The 24382-nt window shown below is 39.5% G+C and overlaps 1 protein-coding gene and 1 pseudogene across 1 annotated transcript in view; one reads left to right on the forward strand and one right to left on the reverse strand.

Annotated features, from left to right (window-relative positions):
* Ppp2r5e (protein phosphatase 2 regulatory subunit B'epsilon) overlaps positions 1–24132 on the reverse strand; it is a 149876-nt gene extending 125744 nt beyond the window's left edge. Inside the window, exon 1 of the mRNA XM_010638755.3 lies at positions 23851–24132. Within this exon, the coding sequence (XP_010637057.1) occupies positions 23851–24007 (157 nt within the window). The 5' untranslated portion in view covers positions 24008–24132. The remainder of the gene's footprint in view (positions 1–23850) is intronic.
* LOC117287172 lies at positions 4568–4688 on the forward strand (annotated as a pseudogene).
* Positions 24133–24382: the final 250 nt, after the last annotated feature.

Below are 24382 nucleotides of genomic sequence, written 5' to 3' on the forward strand. Positions count from 1 at the left end.
GGCATGAGAACCACTGAGCTTGATATCACTAGTCTTAAACTCTTTAATGAAAGTGAAAGAGAAGAAGTACTCCCAAATTCATTCCTGGAAGCAAACATACTCTGATACCAAAATCAAAGAAAGATCCAACCTAGCCGGGCGTGGTGGTGCACCCCTGTAATCCCAGCACTTGGGAGGCTGAGGCAGGAGGATCGCTGTGAGTTCAAGACCAGCCTGGGCTACATAGTGAGTTCCAGGTCAGTCTCAACTACATAGTGAGACCCTGTCTCAAAAATATCAAAAAAAGAAAAAGAAAAAAAAAAAAGACAAATTATGATAACAACATTCCAAAAAAAAAAAAAAAAAAAAAAAAAAAAAAAAAAAAAAAAAAAACCAAAAAAAAAAAAAAAAAAAAAAAAAGAGGAGAGAGAGTATTGTATAGGCCAATCTCCCTAGTAAACATTGACACAAAAAGCCTCAGTAAGATACTGGCAAACAGAATGCAACAAATCATCTAAAAGATTATATACCATGACCAAGTAAGATTCATCTGAGGGTTACAGGGATGATTTAACATAGGCAAATCAATAAATGTAAAACATCATTATCAACACAGACAAGGAAAAAAAAAATATATAATCATCTCAATAGATGCAAAAAAAGCATTTGACAAAGCCCAACACCCATTCATGATAAAAAAAAAACCCTGCAGAATATTGGAATAGATGGTCTTTATCTTAGATAATCTGATAAAAGCCATCTACGATAAATCAACAGTCAACATCACACTAAATGGACAAAAACTGAAAGCTTTCACTCTAAAATCAGGAACAAGCCATAGGTATCATTATCACCACTTTTATTCGATGGAGTTCTGGAAATATTAGTAAGAGAAATCACACAAGAGAAAGAAAAGGATTAAGGATAGGAAAGGAAGAATTTAAATTTTCATTATTTGCAGATGACAGGATACTTCTACCTAGGAAATCCCAAAATTCCACCAAAACTTCTGGATTTTACAACCAAATTCAATAGTGGAGCACAATACAAAATCAACACTCAAAAATCAATAGCATCCCAGTACACAAATAACAGACTCACTGAGAGAGAAACTAGGAAAACAACACCACTCACCATAGTATCCCAAAAATCATGAAATACCTAGGAATCAATCTAATGAAGGAAGTAAAACACGTTTACATTGAGAACTACAGTACTCTGAAAAAGGAGATCAAAGAGAATATTAGAAAATGAAAAGATGCCCCTTGTTCTTGGGTAGGAAAAAACCAACAGGGTGAAAATGGCTATACTTCCAAAACTGTTGTACAGATTTAACGCAATCCCCACCAAAGTATCAATAGCATATCTCAGCAAAAGAAACCACCAACAGAATGAGGTGACAACCCACAGTGTGGGAAAATAATTTTGCCACCTGTGTCTTCGACATAGGACTAGTTTCTAGAATATATGAAGTCAAAAAATCAGAGCCCTCCCAAATTCAAAGACCCAACCCAAAAACAGGTGTCTGAAATGGATAGATACTTCTCAGATGAAGAAGTAGAAATGGCAATATATGGAAAAATGTTCAACATCACTGGTCAGTTGAGAGATGGAAATTCAAACAATCTGAAGAATCCATCTAACTCCAGAAAGAATAGCTATTATCGGGGACAACAAATGCTTGTGGGACTACGGGGGAAAGGAAGGCTTTTCCACTGTTGGTGCGAGTGTAGACTGGTTCAATCACTGTGGAAATCAGTGTGGACATGCCTCAAAGAACTAAAACTAGCTGGGCGAGGTAGCACACGCCTGTAATCCCAGCACTTCAGAGGCTGAGCAGGAGAATTGCCAGGAGTTTGAGGCCAGTCTGGGATACACAGCAAGTTCAAGGCCAACCTGAAGTAATAGTGAGACCCTGTCTCAAAAAACCAAGAAAAAAACTAACACTAGAGGTTCCACTCAACCCAGTTATTCCTCTTTTTTGTATCTTCTAAAAAAAATTAAAAGCATCATACCACAGCAATATATGCACACCCTGTTTATAGATGCACAGTTATAATAGCTAAATCTTGGAAACAGCCCAAATGCCCATCAATCAAAAAAAACATTTTGCTGGGCGTGGTGGCGCATGCCTGTAATCCCAGCACTTGGGAGGCTGAGGCAGGAAGATCACTGTGAGTTCGAGACCAGCCTGGGCTACACAGTGAGTTCCAGGTCAGTCTTACTACACAGAGAGACCCTGTCTCAAAAAACCAAAAAAAAAAGTTTTAATACAATGGAGTACTATTCTGCCTTAGAGAAGGATAAACCTGAGGCATTTCTAGCTAAATATATGCACCTTGAGACCTTTTTTTTGGGGGGGGGGTACCGGAGATGGAACTTGGGTCCTTGCACTTGTGAGGCAGGCAGCGGAACCACTGAGTAAATCCCCAGCCCCAGACCACAGTCTTGAGAGAAATAAATCAGATACCTGTGTTTAAATGTTGCTTTTTTTTCCCTCTGGTGAGGAATCAAATCCCATGTGGAAATAAGGATGAAAATATACAACAGACATTGGGAAACTGGAAGAATATGTTCAATTGAGAAGGGTAATGAAGAAGGTGGGAGGGGGAAAGGAAGGAAGGAAGGAACAAGGAAAAAAGAACAAAATATGGAAACAATGCTTTTGTAAATAAGGAGGGGAAGGAGTCGAAAGGGAGGAAGAACGGAGAGGAAAGGAGCAAGATCTACTGTGTAAAGGTGCAAATTTCCTCTGATGAGTGTTACCACTATGTACCACTGAAAATGCATCAATAAATGTTTTGCTTCAAAAAAAATGGCAAAAGTAGAAAAGATGGCAACTTGACACAAACACAGCTGGATAAAGCAGGTCCTAGTAACAGCTGAAAAGTTATCTTCAAATTTACAGAACTATCTCAGCTTGTCGTCGGTTTATTCACATTACTTTCCTAACCCTGGAGTTCTGGAAGTGACCGCTTGTCAGTCCTCAAGTGCCGTAACTGTAGATTATGTTTTCTACTCTGCAGAAAAGGAAATGTTGCTGGGCACCCAGGCGCTCAAGTTGCTTTGATTGGTGGCTTGGAACTTCTAGCTAGCCTGTCACTTCTTACCGAAGAGGACCTACAGATGGTTCATGGACTTCCAAATGAAAATACTGCTCCAGATCATCGGCCTTTTTTGGCCAAGTTCAGACTTGAGCTCTGACTCTTCTTTGTATATGTAACTTTCTTTCCAATTTAATTTTTTTTCAATACATGTGAAGTTTTTAGTGTTTGCATGTTGTTTATTTTTGTGCCAGGGAGTAACAGATATCAGAAGAGACGAGCTTTAAAATAGTTTTCTTTTTTAATAATAAAAAATATTTTCCTGAAAAAAATCTTATTCTTTGTTGTAGAAGAGGTACGAGTTATTTCTTTATTTTAATTCTAGTAATATTGATAGTGGCTTTTAAAAAAAGAATACATGAACATGAGGACAAAATGTTATTCCTCATGCCAGGGTGGAGGTCTGTAGAGATTTGCATATTTTGTATTAGTATACCTGTGAGTAGTGAATCCCCTCAGGACCAAGGATATACTCCTTATCCCAGCCTGAGTGCTTTGGCTCTGGCCACTTTAATAAACCAGTATCTGGCTGCCACCGTGGGAGAAGACCCTATCAATCTACCCCATATTTAGACCTCAGTAATAAACATCACTTTCAGCTGGGTGTGGTGGTGCATGCCCGTGACATCAGAACTTGAAGCTGAGGCAGGAGGATCACTAGGAGGCCAGGCTGAACTATACAGTATGACCCTGTCTCAAAAAGCAAAACAAAAAAAAGAAAACACCACTTCCTCCAAGAAACAGTTCCTGAATGGCCAGCTTAGTTCTCCGGTATAATGCTAGAATTCTCTTTGCCTTGTTGATTCATGTTTATCTGCCCCAGAAGAGCAGAAATCAATCCAATTTAACCATCACTAAGCTCCCAGGACCTTGTCTAGTACATCACACCCCTCAATAGAAACTTGTTGAATATATGGATTGAATTATGCAGCCCAGGAGAACCATTTCAAAGATAATTTGAGGTCCTTTGAGGAGAATGAGTTCCCAGGTTAGAGGCAGGCATCTCTCAGAGCTATTTGCTTTACATATACTTTGAAAAACACTTACACACAGTTTCCTTCACACTTCACCATAATTCAAGTATACATAAAAACCTACCCTTCCTAAGACCAAAAGTATCTCTAAAGTATTACCATGTCTAGACCATCTCACTAAACCAAGAAAGCCTAAATCCCAGTTATTTGAAATATCTATTACAATGTCGAGATACAAATCTAAATACAATGAAATATAACTCTGAGGTTTTTTTTTTTTAACTGAGAAGTAAAGTACAGAGTTTTCTCAGTCACCAAAGGCTACATCAGGGTCCCTCACGACGGGAAACTTACAGTCAGACCTCCCTCAAGATGTATCACAGCCCAGGTGGAAGCCATGGCATCCTAGAACTTCACGTGAACTGCTTTTAATTAAAATAATTTAAGCTTTCTTGAAATAAAAAAAAAATATTTTTAAATAACAGATTACAACTAAAACCATCAGTTAGTAGTACATGTGTGTGTTGTTGTGCAGACAAAGACATACAGACAAGTGCAAAAAGCAAATCATCCTTTCCTTCACAGAATTTATTGTTCAGGCTGAGTATTGACACATAAAAGGAATATTATGATACCCAAAACAGTTGATAAAAGTAATAAGTTATTCATAGCCATTAAGGCTGGTTCCAGAACTGAAGAGTTGATTAGTAAACCATAGGACATGAAAGAAATTTAGCTGTATTGGTTTAGTATTCATAAATTATGCTAACACCAAGATGGCCTTTCTCTTAAGGCTTTTACCTTGAAATTATGATATCTGGATTGCAGGTACTGCCAACTCCCACACATCTGTACTATTCTTGAGTGTGACAGCTTAGGAATACATATAATTGTACTCAATTATGTTTAGAGGGTTTCGAAATTGAGAACCAGGCAAATCTATCACTCACTCTAAAAATGATCCTAAAGTAAACTGTTTAAAGAAATTGGACCCCAAAGATCCTAGGTGGGGAGTTTTGAAGTTGTCCTAAGTATGTCCATAGTTTAAGAGGAAATAAAAGAAGCCCAAATTAAAGACTCAGGGACTGACAACTGTGGACTAAGCTCTTTTCAAAAGGGCTGCCCTGAAGATTAATCTTTCTGAAGCTGCAGAGAAACTAAATGCACAGTAGGAGGAATCACAGATATGAAATTCCTCAAATAAAAAGTATTGACTTTTCCAAAACATCGCACATAGCCCATTAGTATGCATCATTCCTATGCACCAATCTAAAAATAAATGTTTTAAATTTTTTTCAAAATGTATTAAGTTTTGGGGCTGAGGATGTAGCTCAGTGTGTAAAGTGCTTGCCTGTTCTGCTCAAGGCCTCTAGGTTCAATCCCTAGCACCATAACAGAAAAAGTCAGTTCCATCAATTGTTAACAGAATTAAAGAAAAAAGTATAGACATATGATTGTATGGAAGGCAGAAAACTGAGTACTGAGACATCCAGGTTTGGTGGCCCATGCCTAAATACTGAGCACTTGGAAGGCTGAGTCAAGAGGATTGTTTTTAGTTTAGGGCAGCCTGAACTACACAATGAGATGACCTCAAAAAACAAACTAACTAACTAACTAACTAACTAAATAAATAAATAAATAAATAAAATAAAACAAAAAACCCTCTGTGTCAATCTGTTTTCAAGTCATTGTGACTTTTGCTCACAAATCAAGGATAGACTCCAGCCCTTCCAACGTGTGGATAGCTTTCTGAAAAACTAATTGGATGAGACAAAGGTCAAAAGTACCTTTCTAGCTCAGAAAACTCTTCTTTCTCTTTTGTTATAAACGTCCATGATTTCATAATAACTCATTCAAAGTGCTGTGTGCCTATAACTAGCACAGCTGACAATAGCTGTGATCTTCACCTCTAAAATGAGACAGGCCATGAAGAGCCTGAACCCACTATTAACTAGTCACCTCTCAGACACTTGGTACAGTGTCTGACACACACAACTTTAAGTAAAGGTTCATTCTGGCTCATGGTTTCAAAAGTTTCAGTACATGGTCAGCTGGCTAAACTGCTATTAGGCCCATGAAAAGGCAGAAACAGCATGGTAAAAGGACAGAGCTGAGGAAAGGTACTCACCTCACAGCAGCCAGGAAGCAAGAGAGTAAGAACGGAGCCAAGGAAAGGGCCAGGGACCAGACACAACCTTCAAAGGCACATCCCAGAGTGAGCTACTTCCTCCAACAGGCCCCATCTCCTAACAGCCCACTCAGCTGTGAACTCACAGTCAGGCCAACCCATTGATGAGGTTAGCACCCCAGCAATCCAGGGTCTTTCCCAGGCTTCACCTGTAAGCCACCGTCTTTACCGCACTGGAAGTCTGGTGGACACTTCCTGTTTAACCCGCAACAGTCACACTGAATTCTCACTGTATCTGCTCCTAAGGAATGGCACAGAGGATCCCCTACCATGACGGCCAGACACTGCCTTCTAAAGCACTTTAGCCAAACGCTAGTCCAAAGCCTGTATTTCCTTATCAAAGGATGGTACTTTTTCCCGACATGGTGCCAAGTCCTTTTCCATGTTCTTTTTCACACTTTAACATTGTGTTTCCAACAGTGTTCCAGGCACAAGAAACCCCAAACTCATTAAATTACAATTTAACATCACTGTGATATAAAAGTATTTCTAGAATGAATGAACTTTGGCCAGATCTCTTCTCTCACAACACCATGTATTATGAAACAAGAACCGGGTCCACAGGGCCGACTCTAAGAAAGATCATTAGCAAAGAGAAAGGGAGCAACTATGTATTAAGCAACCAATCATTCATCGAGCAATTTACTCACCTTAGCTCACTCACTCCTCGCAGTCACCTTCAGTAGTTACGAGTAGCACCTAGTCAAAGTGAGAAGCTCTAGCGCCGTTAACCCACCAAGCAACACACTGGGTCCAGCAGACCCAACCCTTACTTTTCTACTGTAAATTTGTCCTTTAGCATAATAATAGCTGTGTCTCAGTACCTTTCCCTGAGGGATACAGGAAGCGATCTGTGTTTACCCACTTGGTATGACAACCGGCAAGGTATGCGCGTGAGCAAAAGTGGCAAAATGGAATTTTTACCCATGTTGTGCTCTGACTAGTTTTGACTATGTTTACCCTAGCATACAGAGGTCCAACAGACCCACACCACTCCGGGATTGGTTTAAAAATAAAAGTTTTCTTTTAATTTTTCTGGTAGAAGTAGCACAATTCAGTACAATGGCACATGAAAAACCAGATTTGCAAGTTTTGGAGGAGGTCAAAAGTGAATCATCAGATTACTCATGCATGGAAGAAGAATGTCTATGAAAAAGTAGGAGATAGCACAAATGACATAAAAAAACCCGTTCACAGGGGCTCAGGATGTAGCTCGGTGGCGCCTGCCTGGTAAGCACAAGGTCCCGAGTTTGAATCCCAGAATGCAAAAAAAAAAGAAAAGAAAAAGAAACCCGTTCACAAAAGTAATGGCAGAAAACCTAAAAGCAATTAGACATACAGATAAGTGAGACATACCAAACTCCAGTTAGGCATAATCACAAATAATCTTCCCCAAGGCACACAGACTCAAGATTCCAGAAATTCAACACAAGAACAGAATATTAAAAGCTGGGATGGGGATTTAGCTCAGTGGTGCCACCATCTACCTCCCAAGCACAAGGTCCCGAGTTTGATCCCTACTTACCGGGATCAAACCACTGAGCTAAATCCCCAGCCCAAAAAAGAATATTAAAAACTATTAGAGAAAAAAAAATCACCTATAAAGCAAAGCCCATCAGAATCACAGCAGACTTCTCAACACAAACCCTCAGTCAAGGGGCAAGGAGAGCTCGGAGTGAAGTATTTCAAGCCCTAAAGGAAAACAACTCCCAACCCAGGTTAATGTACCTTGCAAAACTATCTTTCAAACTCAATGGAGAAATAAGATACTTCCATGAACACCTGAGGAAATTCATGAACACCAAACCAGCACTTCAAAATGCTATGAAGGCTATTCTAGAAAGAGATAACCAGGATTACAACTCCATAAAAGCACAACAGGATGAATCCACCAAGCAAAGCAAGAAATTAAACAGAGAAGGACAGAATGGAGCCAACAACAGGAAAATAACATGACAGGGGTAAGTCAATACATATCAGGGGCCAGGGATTTAGCTCAGTGGTGCCGGCACCACCTGCTTCACAAGTGTAAGGTCACGGGTTCAATCCCCAGTAACAAAAAACAAAACAAAAAAAAATACATATCACTTGTAACTATCAATGTCTCTGTTATGACTTATGACAGATGCTCCCTCAAAACTTCATGCTCTTCCAGAGGTGGTTGAATCCAGGGTGTGTGATTCACTGGGGGGCTAGGCACGAAGGCACTGGGATTAAGGGTCTGAGGACTACCTGCCCTAAATAGTCTGAATAAGGGCTGGGGGAGGAAGACGCTTGTCTTCTGCTACCATGAACTGATGCCTCTCTGCCATGCTGCCTCCAAGCCACTGGTTATGGTCTGAAACCTCTACAAACTGTGAGCTAAATAAACCTATCCTCCTTTAACTTTGGGAGTCAGTTATTTTGTCTCAGCAGCAAGAGAAAAGTAACACAGTCTCAATTCACCAATTAAAAGAAAAAGACTGGCAGAATGGATCAAAAAAACAAGATCCAACAATATGTTGCATATGAGAAACACATTTAATTCAAAAAGAAATTCAAAAGCTCAAAGTCAAAGGATGCAAAGCCATACTCCATACAATGGGAACCCAAAAAAAAAAGAAGGGGTAACTAAGTTCTACTTGCAGACAAAGTGGACTTCAAGCCAAGGCTGATTAAGAGAGACAAAGAAGGTCACTACATCCTGGTAAAGGGAACAATCCGAGAGGAAGAGATGACCATCATAAATATATATGCACCAAATACCAGCGCGCCCAACTATGTCAAACAAATATTAAGAGACATGAAAAATCACATAAGCACTGATAGCACAGTTGTAATGAGGGACCTCACTATCACACTGTCACAAATAGAAACATCAACTGGACAACAAAAAAAATTAACTAAGAAATACGAGAACTGAACCAAACTTTTGAACAAACAGACTTAGGAGATGTCTACAGAGTGTCCCACCAACATGAGAATACACATTCTTCTCAGCTGCACATGAGACGTTCTCCAAAACAGACCACATTCCAGCTCACAGAACATGCTTAAGTAAAGGCAAAGAAATTGAAACTACCCCATGCATATTATCAGACCATAGAGCAATGATATGGGAAATCAATGGCAAAAGACACCACCACAACTTCATAAACACATGGAAATTAAGAAACACCCTCCTGAACAACCAATGGGTCACAGATGGAATTAAAGAAGAAATTAGACAGTTTCTGTAATTAAATGACAATGCCAATACAACATACTAGAATTAATGGGACACAATGAAAGCAGGCCTACGTGAGTTTACAGCGGTGAATACCCGTATCGGGAAACAGAGAAGGCTCAAATAACCTAATGTTGAACTTCAAGCTTCTAGAAAAAGAACAAGTCAAGCCCAAAGCTCATACAAGGGAGAAAATTATAAAGATCAGAGCAGCAATTAATGTAATGGAGACTAAGAAAATAATATGAATCAAAGAGTTGGTTCTTTGAAAAGTTAAAATTGACAAAATCTTAGCCAACTTTACAAAAAAAGAAAAAGACTCAAATCCATGCAATTAGGAATGAAAAGGGTGAAATCACAACATATCTACAGACATCCAGAAGATCATCAATACTTACTTCAAGAACCTATATTCGTTTTGTTTTGTTTTTGTTTTCTGAGACAGGGTCTCACTATGTAGTTGAGACTGATCTGGAACTCACTATGTAGCCCAGGCTGGTCTTGAACTCACAGCAATCCTCCTGCCTCAGCTTCCTGAGTGCTGGGATTACAGGCATGCGCCACTATGCCCAGCAAGAACCTATATTCTTTCTTTTTGGTACCGGGGATCGAACTCCAGTCCTTGAGCTAGCGAGACAGGCAGAGGAACCACAGAGCTAAAGCCCCGGCCCAAGAACCTATACTCTAACAAGATCGAAATCACTGAAGAAATGGATAGATTCCAAGATACATATGAATTACCAAAACTGATTTAAGAAATAAATAAACCAATATCAGTCAATGAAATTGATAATGAGATTAAAAATCTACCAACACAAAAAAGCCCAGGTCCTGACGAATTCACTGCTTAATTCTACAAAAAATTTAGAAAAGGCATAATGTCACTATTTCTGAAACTCTTTAATGAAATTAAAGGGGAACCAATACTCCCAAATGCATTCCTGGGTGCAAGCATTACCCTGATACCAAAGCCAGAGAAGGACCCAAAAAAAGAGAACTACAGGCCAATCTCCCTAATAAACATAGACACAAAACCCCACGATAAGATACTGGCAATCACAAGAAAATTATACACCACGACCAACTAGGAATCATGCCAGGGATACAAGGATGGCCCAACACATACAAATCAATAAATGTAATACACTATATTAACAGAGCCAAGATCAAAAATCATGTGATCCTCTCAACAGATGCAGAAAAAGTATTTCAGAAGGTCCAACACCCATTCATGATAAAAAGAAAACCTACAGAAAAGTGGAATAGACGGTTTTTATACGAATCTGGTAAAAGCCATCTATGACAAACCAACAGCCAACATCATGCTGAATGGACAAAAACAAAGTTTTAACTCTAAAATCAACAACAGGACAAGGAGTCCACTGTCCCCACTCTTATTCAAGATTACACACGCATGGAAGATGAAGACGATCCACTATGGTAAGATACATGTTTTCATAACAGAAGAGTCGCGTACAGAGATGATACGATGACGATGATGGTGACACCGGACATGTGTCTTACTTTTGTCTCGGTGCTGAGACAAAATACTCAATGTCCAAGTTAAAGGGGGAAAGGGTTATTTGGCTTATAGTTCACAGAGGTTTCAGCGTAAAACTGGCTGGCTCCAAGGCTGCATGGCAGAGGGACAATAGTTTAAGGTGATGGAGAAAAGCAAAAGCAACAAGAGACTGTAAGTGTATTTCTTCTCCTTTTATCCCATCCAGACTACCAGTCACACATATAGTGGGTCTACACGCCCTTCACCCCAGCATCACAAATTCCAGATTCAGCCACCTTTGGAAAAGCAAGAGGCTTTGGGGGGTGCATCTAAACACAAGCTATAACACCATGTGAGCCAGAGTTCCTGTGACAGTGAAATGGAGCAAGAACTGACTGATACACAGGGAATGTTAACAACCTTGATTCAGCTAATAAAGAAAACAGCAACAATACATATTTGATTAGTCGAAATGTTGCAAAATGGCCACACAACTAAATGGAATGATCCAATGTTAGAACTAGGTCCAAAAATATGGTGAGGATCCTGGCAGGGATGAAATGTACTGGACAGAATGCCAGCACTGTCATTCAATGTTGGAAATTTTAACAGACAAAATGCTACAAGATGCTGTGAAATACACACGTTCTGTGTACACTAATAGTCATATTCTTTCTTTTTTTCTTTTTGCAGTACTGGGGATCAAACTCAGGACCTTGCACTTGTGAGGCAGGCACAGCTCCACTGAGCTAAATTACCCAGCCCAACAGCCATATTCAAAAATATATTCATTATGACACCTCACTAGCTGAACTGAAAGCATTCGTAGGCGTGCTGTACTTAGCAGGGATTTCTCATGCTAACTGCAAATGTAAAAGACTTCTGGAGAAACAATAGGTCAAAATATAGCATAAAAATTAACGCCCTTGTAGATGCGAAAACTTGTGCTTTCAATTTAGGCCTTTATCCTAGAATTTTGCCATCGGGTCCTCTTTCATATAGTAACAAATCAAAAGATGCTTGTGGCTCCCATCTCCCAAACTAATCAGAATGTGATATTAAACAACTGGTTTACCAGTTTCCAACTGATGTTACATTTGCTAACAGAGCACAAGTTGATCAACACAGGAACTGACAGGATCTGTACGCAGGAACAAAGCAGAAACTCCAAATGAAATGTTGCAATTTCAAAGAAGACAATTGCGTATTACAATCTTTGGATTTTAGAAAGATTTACATTGGCCTCGTACGTGACACACGGCTAATGTCAACAATGCATCATGATGGAAATACTGAAACTCGACAAAATGGAAGCAATAAGACTTTCTACAGCAAAACTAAAAGTATAATCCCTGATCCCAGGTATCAAAAAAGAAAAAACCAGGGCCTGGGATTTAGCTCAGTGGCACCACACCTGCCTCACAAGCACAAGGTCCAGAGTTTGATCCCCAGTACCAAAAACAAAAATTGTGGAATAGAAGTTGACGAGTTATGCAGCAAGTATGACGTCACTCAAAACACAAATTACTGGGCCGGGGATTTAGCTCAGCGGTTCGGTGGCCTGCCTTGCAGGCGCAAGGACCCGAGTTCAATCCCCGGTACCAAAAAAATAATAATAATAATAACATGCAAAATATCACAGAGAAATTTTCTTGGAGGACTGGGATTGGAACTCAGATCATTTACAGCAGAGGAAAAACAAAATTATTTCTGCTCAGGGAACTACACAAAAAAAACTGCACACTGACGCACACTGGTGAGCTGACAGGTGAACAGGCAGGCACAGCATCCCAAAGACTTAGTATGACAACAGGAAAACCAAAGATGTCAACTGTGCCCTGCAAGAAAGGACAGGAAAACAAAACATATGTGCTATGAGTGTGATACTTCTGTATGGAACACGCAGTTGCCATGTGTGAAGACTGCCTTTGGTGTGACAGCTGAAGCAAAGATTATTTCTGAGGTAGACTTTTGTTTGTTTACATTATAGTTCACATAGGTTTTTATTTCTGATTTACCCTTGGGTTTTGTAAGCAAGTAAATGACTGATGTGAAAATGTTGATGTCTATTCTTAGAGCTCATTACATATTTGATATTTTATTTCCCTGTTAGGTGCATGTTATACAGTATAGTAAGAACCTCCTGAGAAAAGAGAATTGACAACAACGGCCTTTCACACAGGAAAAGAAAGCTAAGCACATGTGCTGTCAGGAAAAGTGAGATGTGTGCATGGAACGTGCAGATGTCATGTGTGAAGACTACTTTGGGTGCAAAAACTGAAGCAACGCTTCTTTCTGTTGTAGAGTTCTTTCGGTACTTTCATTGTAGTTCATGTAGGAATTTACTTCTGATGTTCTTTTACGTTTTGTAAGGAAGTACACAGCTGATGTGAAAATGCTTGAATCTATTCTAAACACACAATACAAATTAAGAATTTAAGGGCCAGGGATTTAGCCCAGTGGTGCCGTCACCTGCCTCACAAGCACAAGGTCCCGAGTTTGATCTCCCCTACCAAAAATTAAAAAAACAGAATTTAAGGGCCAGAGATTTAGCTCAGTAGTGCCACCGCCTGCCTCGCAAGTACAAGATCCTTAGTTTGATCCGTGGTACCAGAAAAGAAAGAGAGAATTTAACACTTTATTTCTTTTTGTTGTTGTTGTTTTTTGAGACAGGGTCTCACTATGTAGTTGAGACTGACCTGGAGCTCACTATGTAGCACAGGCTGGTCTCGAACTCACAGAGATCCTCCTGCCTCAGCCTCCCAAGTGTTGGGATTACAGGCATGCGCCACCACGGCCGGCAATATTTTATTTTATTGATACACTATATAAGAAACTCCTGAAAAAACAGCAGACCAGTGAGATGTCATGTATGTCCTACAAAAAGGCCAAAACGGGCCGGGAGTTTGGCTCAGTGGTTTCACCGCCTGCCTCACAAGTGCAAGGTCCTGAGTTCAACCCCCGGTACCCAAAAAATAAAATAAAACAAAAAACAAAAAGGCCAAAGCAAAATATATACGCTGTCAGTGTATGCAATATGGGTGTATAGAACATGCTGCTGTCATGTGTGCAGATTACCTTAGGTGTGACAATCGAAGTAAAGATTTTTTTTTTGTAAAGTGCTATTAGTATTTTCATCATAGTTCACATAATTTAGTTGCGTTGTTCTTTTTTAGACTTTGTACACCAAAAAATAGTCAATGTTGAAAATTTTAATGCTTTTATATCGACAATAAATATTAAAAATTCCATACTTTATTTTTGTGATTTTTTTGGTTAATTACTCATTGTTCAATATTAAACTCAAAAAATTAAAATTTATAATTCATCAATAGAAATATTCTAAAGAATAACCCTTAATTTAAGGCACCTTTATGACCAAAGGTTAGTGTTATGCTCCATCTCAGTAACAAGGCTAGCGTTACCACCTCTGCTCAAACCCAGTCCCTCCCTACAGTATGCTAGTTCTCCAGAAACAGGAAGACAAGTGGTAAAGGTCACCACTGTCACAGTGAAGTACATTCTTCCTCACCGCCCTGTTGCTGACAGGCTTTCAGAGGGCCCTGAGAAGTCTCTTCCCCCTGCTCCCCAGCTCCCCTTCCTGCCTGGTCTTCTGCAGATCCCAGAGTCTACCCTATGGCCCCACAACACTGCTTCTGGCCTCGCTACTCCCCTGGATCTGCTCTTCTTTGCTTTTCTTTCTTACCACTTCAATCTCCCTGCAACTTTCTGGGTGCTTTGAAAGAATCAACAGCAAAATTATTCACTTAAGAAGTCTTCCCTGGCAAGGCGTGGTGGCACATGCCTGTAATCCCAGCACTTGGGAGGCTGAGGCAGGAGGATTGCTGTGAGTTAGAGACCAGCCTGAGCTACATAGTGAGTTCCAGGTCAGTCTCACTACATAGTGAGACCCTGTCTCAAAAAAAACCAAAAAAAAAAAAGAAGAAGAAGTCTTCCCAACACCACATGATTGAGATCTTAGTTAGCTACAACTTGAAAAATGACAGATTCAGGGAAGAAAATTCTAACTAGGAAAAGGACCATCTCACCCATGAGAACATTCATCTGGGACTTCAATACTTACCATCCCCAGGTTATGTATGCCCTGGAAAGACCCACATTGTGTGTAATTCTTTTTATAGTTCATAATGTGTTATGGGACCGGTCCATGCAGATATGCACACATAAGCTAACACAAGACTCTACATAATAGAAGGCATTCTCCATCTTTTAGTGTAATAAGCCAAAAGCTATTAGCTACGGGAAGAAAGCAAGTAAAAACTAAATCTTTGAGAACTGATGAAAGCAAATAAAAATGCCCAAGAAACATTACATACAATTTTAGGTCATTCTTAGAACCTTAAAGCCAATCCATTCTGTCCCAACCAAAAATCCATGAACCTTAGGTTAAAAAGTAAGTACAGGTTGAGCATCCCTAATCTGAAAACCTGAAATTCAAAATGCTACAAAATCCAAAACAATGACATGATGGCACAAGTGGAAAATTCCACACATGACCTCATATGACAGGTTGCAGTTAAAATATTTATGCACCAAAAATACTGTACAAAATTAACTGTGTAGGGGCTGGGAATTTAGCTTAGTGGTTCCACTGCCCGCCTTGCAAGTGCAAGGTCCCAAGAGTTTGATCCCTGGCAGAAAAAAAAAAAAAAAAAAAAAAAAAATCAATTTAAAAAAATTAACTGTGGGCTCAGTGGTTCTACCACCTGCCTAACAAGCACAAGGGCCCAAGTATGATCCCCGGTAGCAAAAAACAAAATAAAAAAAAAAAAAAAATTTAACTGTGTATATGTATATAAGGTACATATAAAAGTTAAATGAGGGCCGGCGATGTAGCTCAGTGGCATGGGTGCCTGCCATGCCTGCCTCGCAAGCACAAGGTCCTGAGTTCGATCCTTGGTACCGAAATGAATGAATGAATGAAATTCATGTTTAGACTTGGGCCCCATCTCTCAGATATCTTATTATGTACAGCTAAGCCTTGGATTATTGTAGATCAACTTATATGCAGATTTTTTAACCTTTTTTTTTAAAAAAAAAACATAAAACTAAAATATGGAAAAAATTAAGTGAAAGGTATGACATTAACACATATAATAAAATACAATAGACCATTTTATCACTTACTACCATAATTTATACAAATCTTTCAAAAGGTAACATTTATCAAAACTTACCCACCCAAACACCGATCATACATGGCCCTATTCAGTTGACAGACATGCAAACAGTGTGAAATCGTAACACTAACTGCAGTGCATCCTATAATAATTTCAGCTACCACCTATGGCTCCTACAGTGAATTCAGGGTTCAGAGTATCCACTTAGAGCAATATGAATCTCCACCGGAGCAGATCATCAGGCCAGTAAATTGTGAAGTACAGTGAAAACTGACCTCTCGTGATATTCTTCACTGCATGTAACCCATGTAAAATACAAAATATGTGTTCATTTACTGTCATCTGTAAGACTTCCTATCAACGGTGTGGCATTAGTTTTCCATAGGTTCCAGAAGCAAAGCGGACCTGGCACCATGGACAGCAGCTCAAAGAGCAGTAAGGCCTCATACTGGTGGCACTCGCTGGTAGGGACAAGAGTCATCACAAGGAAAATTTATAAACAGTAAGATGATTGAGGCCATGGATTTAGCTCAGTGGCACTGTGCTTGCCTTGCAGGTTCAAGATGCTGAGTTCGATCCCCAGTACCAAAGGAAAAGAAAAGATGGCTGAGTATAACAAATGGACATACTTCCACCAGCAGAAATGACGCCAGCGCAGATATTCTTACACTCCAGACTGCCACAAAGAATAACAACCCCAGGAAGTACCTGTAAGCACAGGAGACCAGACCAACTGTGGAGCTTCACGTTACTAAAGGGAAAAGCAATGCAGAGGCAGCAAGACACAGGGCCTGATGGAGGTCCACGTCAAGCGGCAAAAACACAAAAGACAGCAATCACTTACAGGCTCCATCCTCATGGCAGTGACCTGCATGCAATGCCCACAACAGTGAAAGGGTACGGAGAACAAGCAAACACTTCGAAAGACAGGCCAGACAATGCTTGCCTCACCGTGGAAAACGTTCCCACCTTGCCATTTGTACAGACTGGAGCTCCACCGACTCCACATTATTCAAGGGACAACTATATGTGCAAATACTCCAAAATCCAAAATCTGAAATGTCTGGTCCCAAGCATTTCAATTAAGAGATACACAACTTGTAATTATCAAACATCAACAGACCAAGGGATTTAGGTCAGTGGCACTACGGCTGCCTTGTAAGCACAAGGTCCTAAATTCAATCCCCAGTACCACCAAAAAAAAAAAAAAAATCAACAGACTGGAATTATGAATGAATGCAAGCTTCTACTCTACTCTTAACTGATACATAAATTAGGAACACTTTCGGGCCGGGATTTAGCTCAGTGGCACTGCGCCTGCCTTGCAAGCTCAAGGTTCTTAGTTAGATCCCTGGTACTGCCCAAAAAAAAAAAAAAAAAAAAATTAAGAACACTTTCAATTTCTTCTGACCAAGATAAATTTGTATGAGAATTTTCTCTATGCTACAGAAACAAACTATTGGGACATATAAAGAAAAAAATACTCCCACCCAAGAAAATGAAATATGTCATCACTACAACTGAGTGTAAGCTTTCAAACAAAAATTATATAGTTGGCTACACAGTTTTGTGCAAAATCTTATTAACTCCTTCCTCAAGAGAAAAATATTGACATACTCTCTTCAACGGTGTAAACCTGAACTTTATTTTAACACATTAACTTAGGGCCAGGGATTTGGCTCAGTGGTTCTGCTGCCTGCCTTGCAAGCAAAAGCTTGAGTTTGATCCCCAATATCAAAAAAACAACACATTAACTTACAGATGTTCTTCCAGTTCAAAAGTAAAGCATTCGGTTGTTTTTAAAATCACACACACCCCCAACTTGTATGCCTGAAGAACACACATCATCCATCCAACATACAAATAAATAGATCAATGGTTTTCTACCCCTTTTGAGTCAATCACCCCTTTGAGAATCTGAAAAATGCTATAGAGTCCCCACTTAAAAACAGACATGCAGGGCCGGGGATTTAGCTCAGCGGTTCGGTGGCCTGCCTCACAAGCGCAAGGACCCGAGTTCGATCCCCGGTAACAAAAAAAAAAAAAAAAACAGACATGCACATAAAATTTCTCATATAATTTCAAGCTACTCACTACATGTCAAATTCAGTCAAGAATTTAAGAAGTCCACTGTAAAAGAATGTTATGACTGGCTGCTTCTGAGAAAGGGAACCAAGAGAACAAAGTCCAGAGGGAGATTTTTCCTATACGCCTTTCTGTACATTTTGAAGCTTGATCATGTATTTATGAAAAATGTAAGTGAAAAAAAGCATTACAATAAATAATGTGGCAATATACCAGTACAAAGGTAAAAATTTCCAGATGTTTAGAATCACTATTGAATTCAAAATATTTACAAATTCTTTGAACTTTTCAGTTGAAAAGGAGTTCACAGCTGCAAAATTATGTTCCTATTTCATAATTTTCAGAGAAATTCTCATTTCAACTTTCTGCTAGGAAAAATGTCATAATCGTTTCATACCATTCATACTCTAACTCCCAAAAGCCCAGGTACCTAACAATCACTAGCACCTAGTAAATGTGACACTGCTTCATCTATTGATTTTATAACCCTCTTCATTTTATAGACTAAGGTTTTCAGGAGTTAGCTCACTTGCCCATGACAAACACAGCCGTGGGTAAGCTAAGGCTCCACGCCAACAAAGCCCACGCAGTTTCCTCTCTGTAATGCTATGTCACGCTACATAAAGACAGTAAACACTAAAATAAAGGACATTATTCTTTAAGGAACCTTTTATCATTAAATGCACTTTAGCAGATTTGCAGTTTATAAAAAACTGGAATTATAATACACATTTCCACTTTATATTATATGAAGTAGATACAGTCAAAAGACAAGAATCTAATCATTAGAAAGGCACAAAAACTGACTTTGAACAGTAATTCTTAAAGTTCTTAGAAATTCATATGCTAAAACATAAAAATGTAAGATGGATCGTAAGCCTAAAAAAACTTTTTAAATGGTTTTGGGGCTGGGATGTAGTTCAGTGGTGGAACGTCTGCTTAGCATGTGTGAGATCCTAGGTTTGATCCACAGAATCCAACAAATGACCACAAAAAAGTGTTTTCATCAGAGGACAATCAACAGCAAGGACAGAGTTCCTTTCTGCAGAGTTCCTTGCAGTTAATACAAGCTTAATAGTGAATATCCAAATTGTAAAATGCCTGAGAAACACACTTGCAAAGGCAGAAAAGTGATGTTCCTTTCACTGTAACTCCATCTTCAAAGAGGTAGTGTTATTCAAAAATATTCCACTCAAATCTAAACTGACAGAACAATTTAAAACAGGGCCAGGGATACCAGGGATCAAACTCAGGTCCTTGTGCTTGCCAGGCAGGCACAGTGCCACTGAGCTAAATCCCTGGATCTACTTTTTTCACTCTTTGAAACAGGATTCTGCTTTGTAGTCCAGGCTGTCTCTGAACTCATTGTGCAGCCCAGGCTGGGCTCGCACTCACAATCCTCCTGCCTCAGTCTCCCAAATACTGGGATTGTAGGTTTCACTACCATGTCTGACCTACTAAATTCTTTAAATTCAATCACAGTTTATGTTGTACCTTGAATAAATTTAAACCTTCAATTTAGTCATAGAAATACAAGCTAGCCATGGTATGCACACCTATAATCCCACCACTCAGGAGGCTGAAGCAAGAGGATGGCCACAATTTCTAGGCCAACCTGGGCTAAATAGTGAATTCACAGCCAGCCTGAACTATGTAGCAAGATCCTGTCTGAAAAGAACAAAGAAAGAAAGAAATACCATAGAGAATTAATCAGTATCTATCCTTTGGCATGAACATACAGTTTATGCTGGTTTTTCCTAAGCCAATAGTCAAACCAAAACAAAGGCCTAGAAAATAAACTTCTCTTATATTCTCTTTCTATTTTACAAATTACTTCCAAGGGGTAATGATGTAGCTAAGTGGCAGAAAGCTTGGCTAGTTATATAATGCCCTGGGTTCAATGTCCAGAACTTCCAACAAATAAATTAATAATTTTCTTCCAAAAAGTTGGTGAGAATGCAACACACACATAAGCCAACCCACTGTAAGGAAATAAGTCAATCCACTATAAGGCAAGTAAATGTCTTCATTTCAAACACTCTTTACATGCATTGTGAAAATCGAGCAAATACACATTTCTAAGGTCTGTATCTGACCACCGGTCTTTATGTCATTCTGTAGATAGACATGGAAATCTAATTTACAGAATGCTTTCTAGAAACTTGCCCAGAAAGTGCTAACTATGCAAGAGTTACTGTGTCAGTCCAGAATTAAGCTTGTATGTGTGCATAGTCCTGTTGCTTTCTAATTCTCCCATGCTGGAAAGTGTGCAAATTCACAAAAATCATATTCATGGAAAGCAGAGTTCTTTTAGTAGTACATGGCTTCCCTTTAAAAATGAGAAAAAGTGATTTGGGCATGGTGGCGCATGCCTGTAATCCCAGCACTTGGGAGGCTGAGGCAGGAGGATCGCTTTGAGTTCGAGACCAGCCTGGGCTACATAGTGAGTTCCAGGTCACTCTCCACTACATAGTGAGAGCCTGTCTCAAAAAAAAAACCAAAAAATAAATTTTTTAAAAAATGAGAAAGAGGGCTGGAGATTTAGCTCAGTGGTACTGCCACCTGCCTCACAAGCGCAAGGTCCTGAGTTCAGTCCCAGTACCAAAAAAAAAAAGCAGGGAGTGGGAGATAGAGGGACAGGGACAGGGACAGGGAGAGGGAGAGATGCACATGGCCAGCATGCACACAAATACCTCACTCAGCATCATTAATTATTGGGCAAATGTAAAGCAAAAATGCAGTAAAATACCACTTCATACCCATCATCATGGTTCTTGTAAATAAGTAAAATTAACAAGTGTTCATGAGGATATGAAAAACTTAGAACCCTATGGAAAAGTGTGGCTATTCCTCAAAAAATTAAACATACAATCCAGCTATTCAATTTCTAGGCACACACCTAAACGAAATGAAAGCAGAGACCAGAATGATATTTTTACACCCATGTTCACAGCAGCATTACTTATGACAGGCAAAAGGCAGAAGCAAGCCAATGTCCACTGATAAATACACAGGCTGTGGTGCGTGCACATAAATTCAGCCTTAGAAAAGAAAACAATTCTGACACATACTACAACATGAACGAACTTAGGACAGGATGCTGAGTGAAACCAGCCACTCACCAAGGACCAATATCGCATGAATCCACTGCTAGGCAGTAGCCACAGTGAAATTCATGGAGACAAAAGGGAGAATGGCAGTGGCCAGGGGACGGGGACAGGAGAAAAACAGTGTTTGATGGGCAGAGTCTCAAGTGGAGAAGACAAAAAGATTTTGGAGATGGTAGTGGTGATGGCTGCAAAGCAATGTGAATGTACTTAAAGATGCTGAAATGCAAACTAAAAAATGGTGCACTGTGTGTGTGTCTATTCTGCAAAGTAAAAGAGAAATAGGACAACAAAATGGGACAGCGGTATCCAAATTCTCGAGCACACCTTTCACTACCCACATCACCAATAGCTTGGCCGTAAGTAGTCAGTTAGGTTCTAATTTCACTGCTTGCCATGGGCCTGTAAGTTCATAGTTAAGTTTTAAAATTTCTTCTGATCCTATGAAAAGTTTAATATAAGCTTCCTAGTTATATCCTTCATCAGATATGATACTAATAACTATTTACTTCAGACTAAATAAGTTGCAAAAAAATCTGCTCTCCCAACTTTGTAATTCGGGAATGCTTTGTTTATTGTGTTTGTTTGTTTGTTTGGGTACTGGGGATCAAACTCAGGACCTTGAACTTGAGAGGCAGGCGCAGTCGCACTGAGCTAAGTCCCTGGCCCCAGCACACTTATTTTTATCCCTAGAATTTCTCCATTTTCTTCCAAAGCCAAATACAAGCATTTTTTGGGGGGGCGGGGGGTAATGGGCATCGAACTCAGGCCTTTGCACTTGGTAAGGCAGGCAGGTGGCAGAACCACTGAGCTAAATCGCCAGCCCAAGCTATTTTTATTTTTACTAGCAAAATCTTTATTTATAATCTCCTCCCCCAAAGCCAAGAGTTCATCTTTACTAACTGCTAAACATATCACCCTCACAGTAATCACTATTTGCCACTGATATCAAGTATAAACACTGGAATCTGATTTATGAATCTCCTTCCCTTTAAAAACAGTTCACATAAGAAAAAGAAACCTAGGGCCGGGGATTTACCTCAGTGGTTCTGCCGCCCGCCTCGAAAGCCCAAGATCCCAAGTTCAATTCCCAGTACCACAAAAAAAAAAAAAGTGAAACCTGATATATCCTTCGCTAGATTTCAAGGATGCTGTCTAGTCACATTCCAGTTTTTCTTATAATACCTTCTGATTCCACAAACTGTTGCAGAACTCAATGTGCTTTAATGAACTGGTCAGCCAGGTTGTCTGGTTTCCTCTGACCAAATGAAGTCTGTTGTGTTGTTCAACAGTTTACACACTGTAACAGGTACTGATACAATTCAAATAATGCCTACTCATGAACATAAAGTAGATGAAAATTACAAAGGACAAAAAGAGGGGCCGGGGATTTGGCTCAGTGGTTCTGCCACCTGCCTCACAAGGGCCTGAGTTGGATCCCTGGTACCAAAAAAGAAAAAAAAAAAAAAGGACAAAAATAATCCACATGTTCAAACAGACTGAAAGGTATAGCTTAGGAAAATAAGAGTTCTCACATGAAAAACCTATACTTAATGCACTCTGAAGAAAAAAAATGTATTAAGTATGATCATCATATACTTTGTACTATCTGAGAACAAGAATGCATGTAATCAATTTATAAACTACGTGTTTTCTTGATTTTTTGTTTGTTTGTTTGTTTCTTTGAGACAGGGTCTCACTATGTAGTTGAGACTGACCTGGAACTCACTATGTAGCCCAGGTTTCGAACTCACAGCGATCCTCCTGCCTCAGCTTCCCAAGTACTGGGATTACAGGCATGCACCACCAAGCCCAGCTGTTTTCTTCATTTTTAAAAATGCTCTTTTTTTTTTTTTTTTTTTGGTACCGGGGATTGAACTTGGGTCCTTGCGCTTGCAAGAAAGCAGGCAACAGAACCACTGAGCTAAATCCCTGGTCCCTAAAAATGCATTTTTTTACAAGCCAGGGATTTACCTGAGTCACATAACACCTGCTTTGCAAGCATAAGGTCCTGAGTTTGATCTCTGGTACAAAAAAAAGGCAATAAAAGTGCACTTTTTCAAATACCATTTTATTTATGTAAGTCATCAGTACCGTTTCCTTTACTAGGTTCTACTTCCTAAGAGTATAATTTGTAGTTGTCATTGCAAACAGTCCATCCACCTAAAATTAAAAGAAAAAAATGAGAAACACAGACCCAGACATCTCTGCCCTTTAGTTTTTGCACTTATCAGGAGAGATTCTGTAGCTTCTTTTTGCTTGTCCTCAGCCCTTTAGAGTAAATAAAACCCCATCCCATCCTTATTTTTCCAGCACCAGGGGTTGAACCCAGGACCTCATGCATACTACACAAGTGCTCTCCTACTGAGCTAAATCCCCAGTCCCAATTGAGACCTTTCAGAAGGAGAGGGGTACACTTGGTCACACACTAGGAACTCTAATAAAGCTTCCCATCCCTTCAATTTGCAACACAGAACTTGAACGGATAGGAAGTTTTACAAAAAGAAATTACATGGAGCTCTTGAAAGATCCATTGAAAAAGAATGGAGTTGGTCATGAGCCTTACCTTTCAGCAGTGGCAGAGGTGTTAACTCAATAGGCTTGCCTTGAGACCTAAACTGTGAGGAACTTTGTGACCTCTTCTGTCTGGCTTTTCTGACGGACTTCCGAGAAAATCCGTCTACTTTATCCACTGATGGAGGAGTAGTTGGTGCTGAGGACATATCCCTACTGAAGAGAAATAGGTGTCAGAAACACGTTCCTGAGGTGCAAGCACGTATGTCAAGTTCTACAAATACTCAACCTCTCATACGTAGTATTAATGAACATGGAAATATATGTCGAAGAAAGTAAATAAAGGGGCCGGGGATTTAGCTCTGTGGTGCCGCTGCCTGCCTTGCAATTGCAAGCACAAGGTCGCGAACAATCCACGTACCAAAAGAAAAAACAGTAAATAAAATCTATTAAAGAAAGTCTTATGTCAATGGTAAAACAGGAAAATGTGATGAGAAAAATATGACCATCATGTAAGCAGCACTGCATCTCTCTTTTTTTTTTTTTTTTTTTTTTTTTTTTTTTTTTTTTTTTTTTTCTTGGCT

The sequence above is a fragment of the Fukomys damarensis genome, unplaced genomic scaffold, assembly GCF_012274545.1.
Source record: "Fukomys damarensis isolate Sample0158 unplaced genomic scaffold, DMR_v1.0_HiC HiC_scaffold_21, whole genome shotgun sequence".
Taxonomy (NCBI): Eukaryota; Metazoa; Chordata; class Mammalia; order Rodentia; family Bathyergidae; genus Fukomys; species Fukomys damarensis.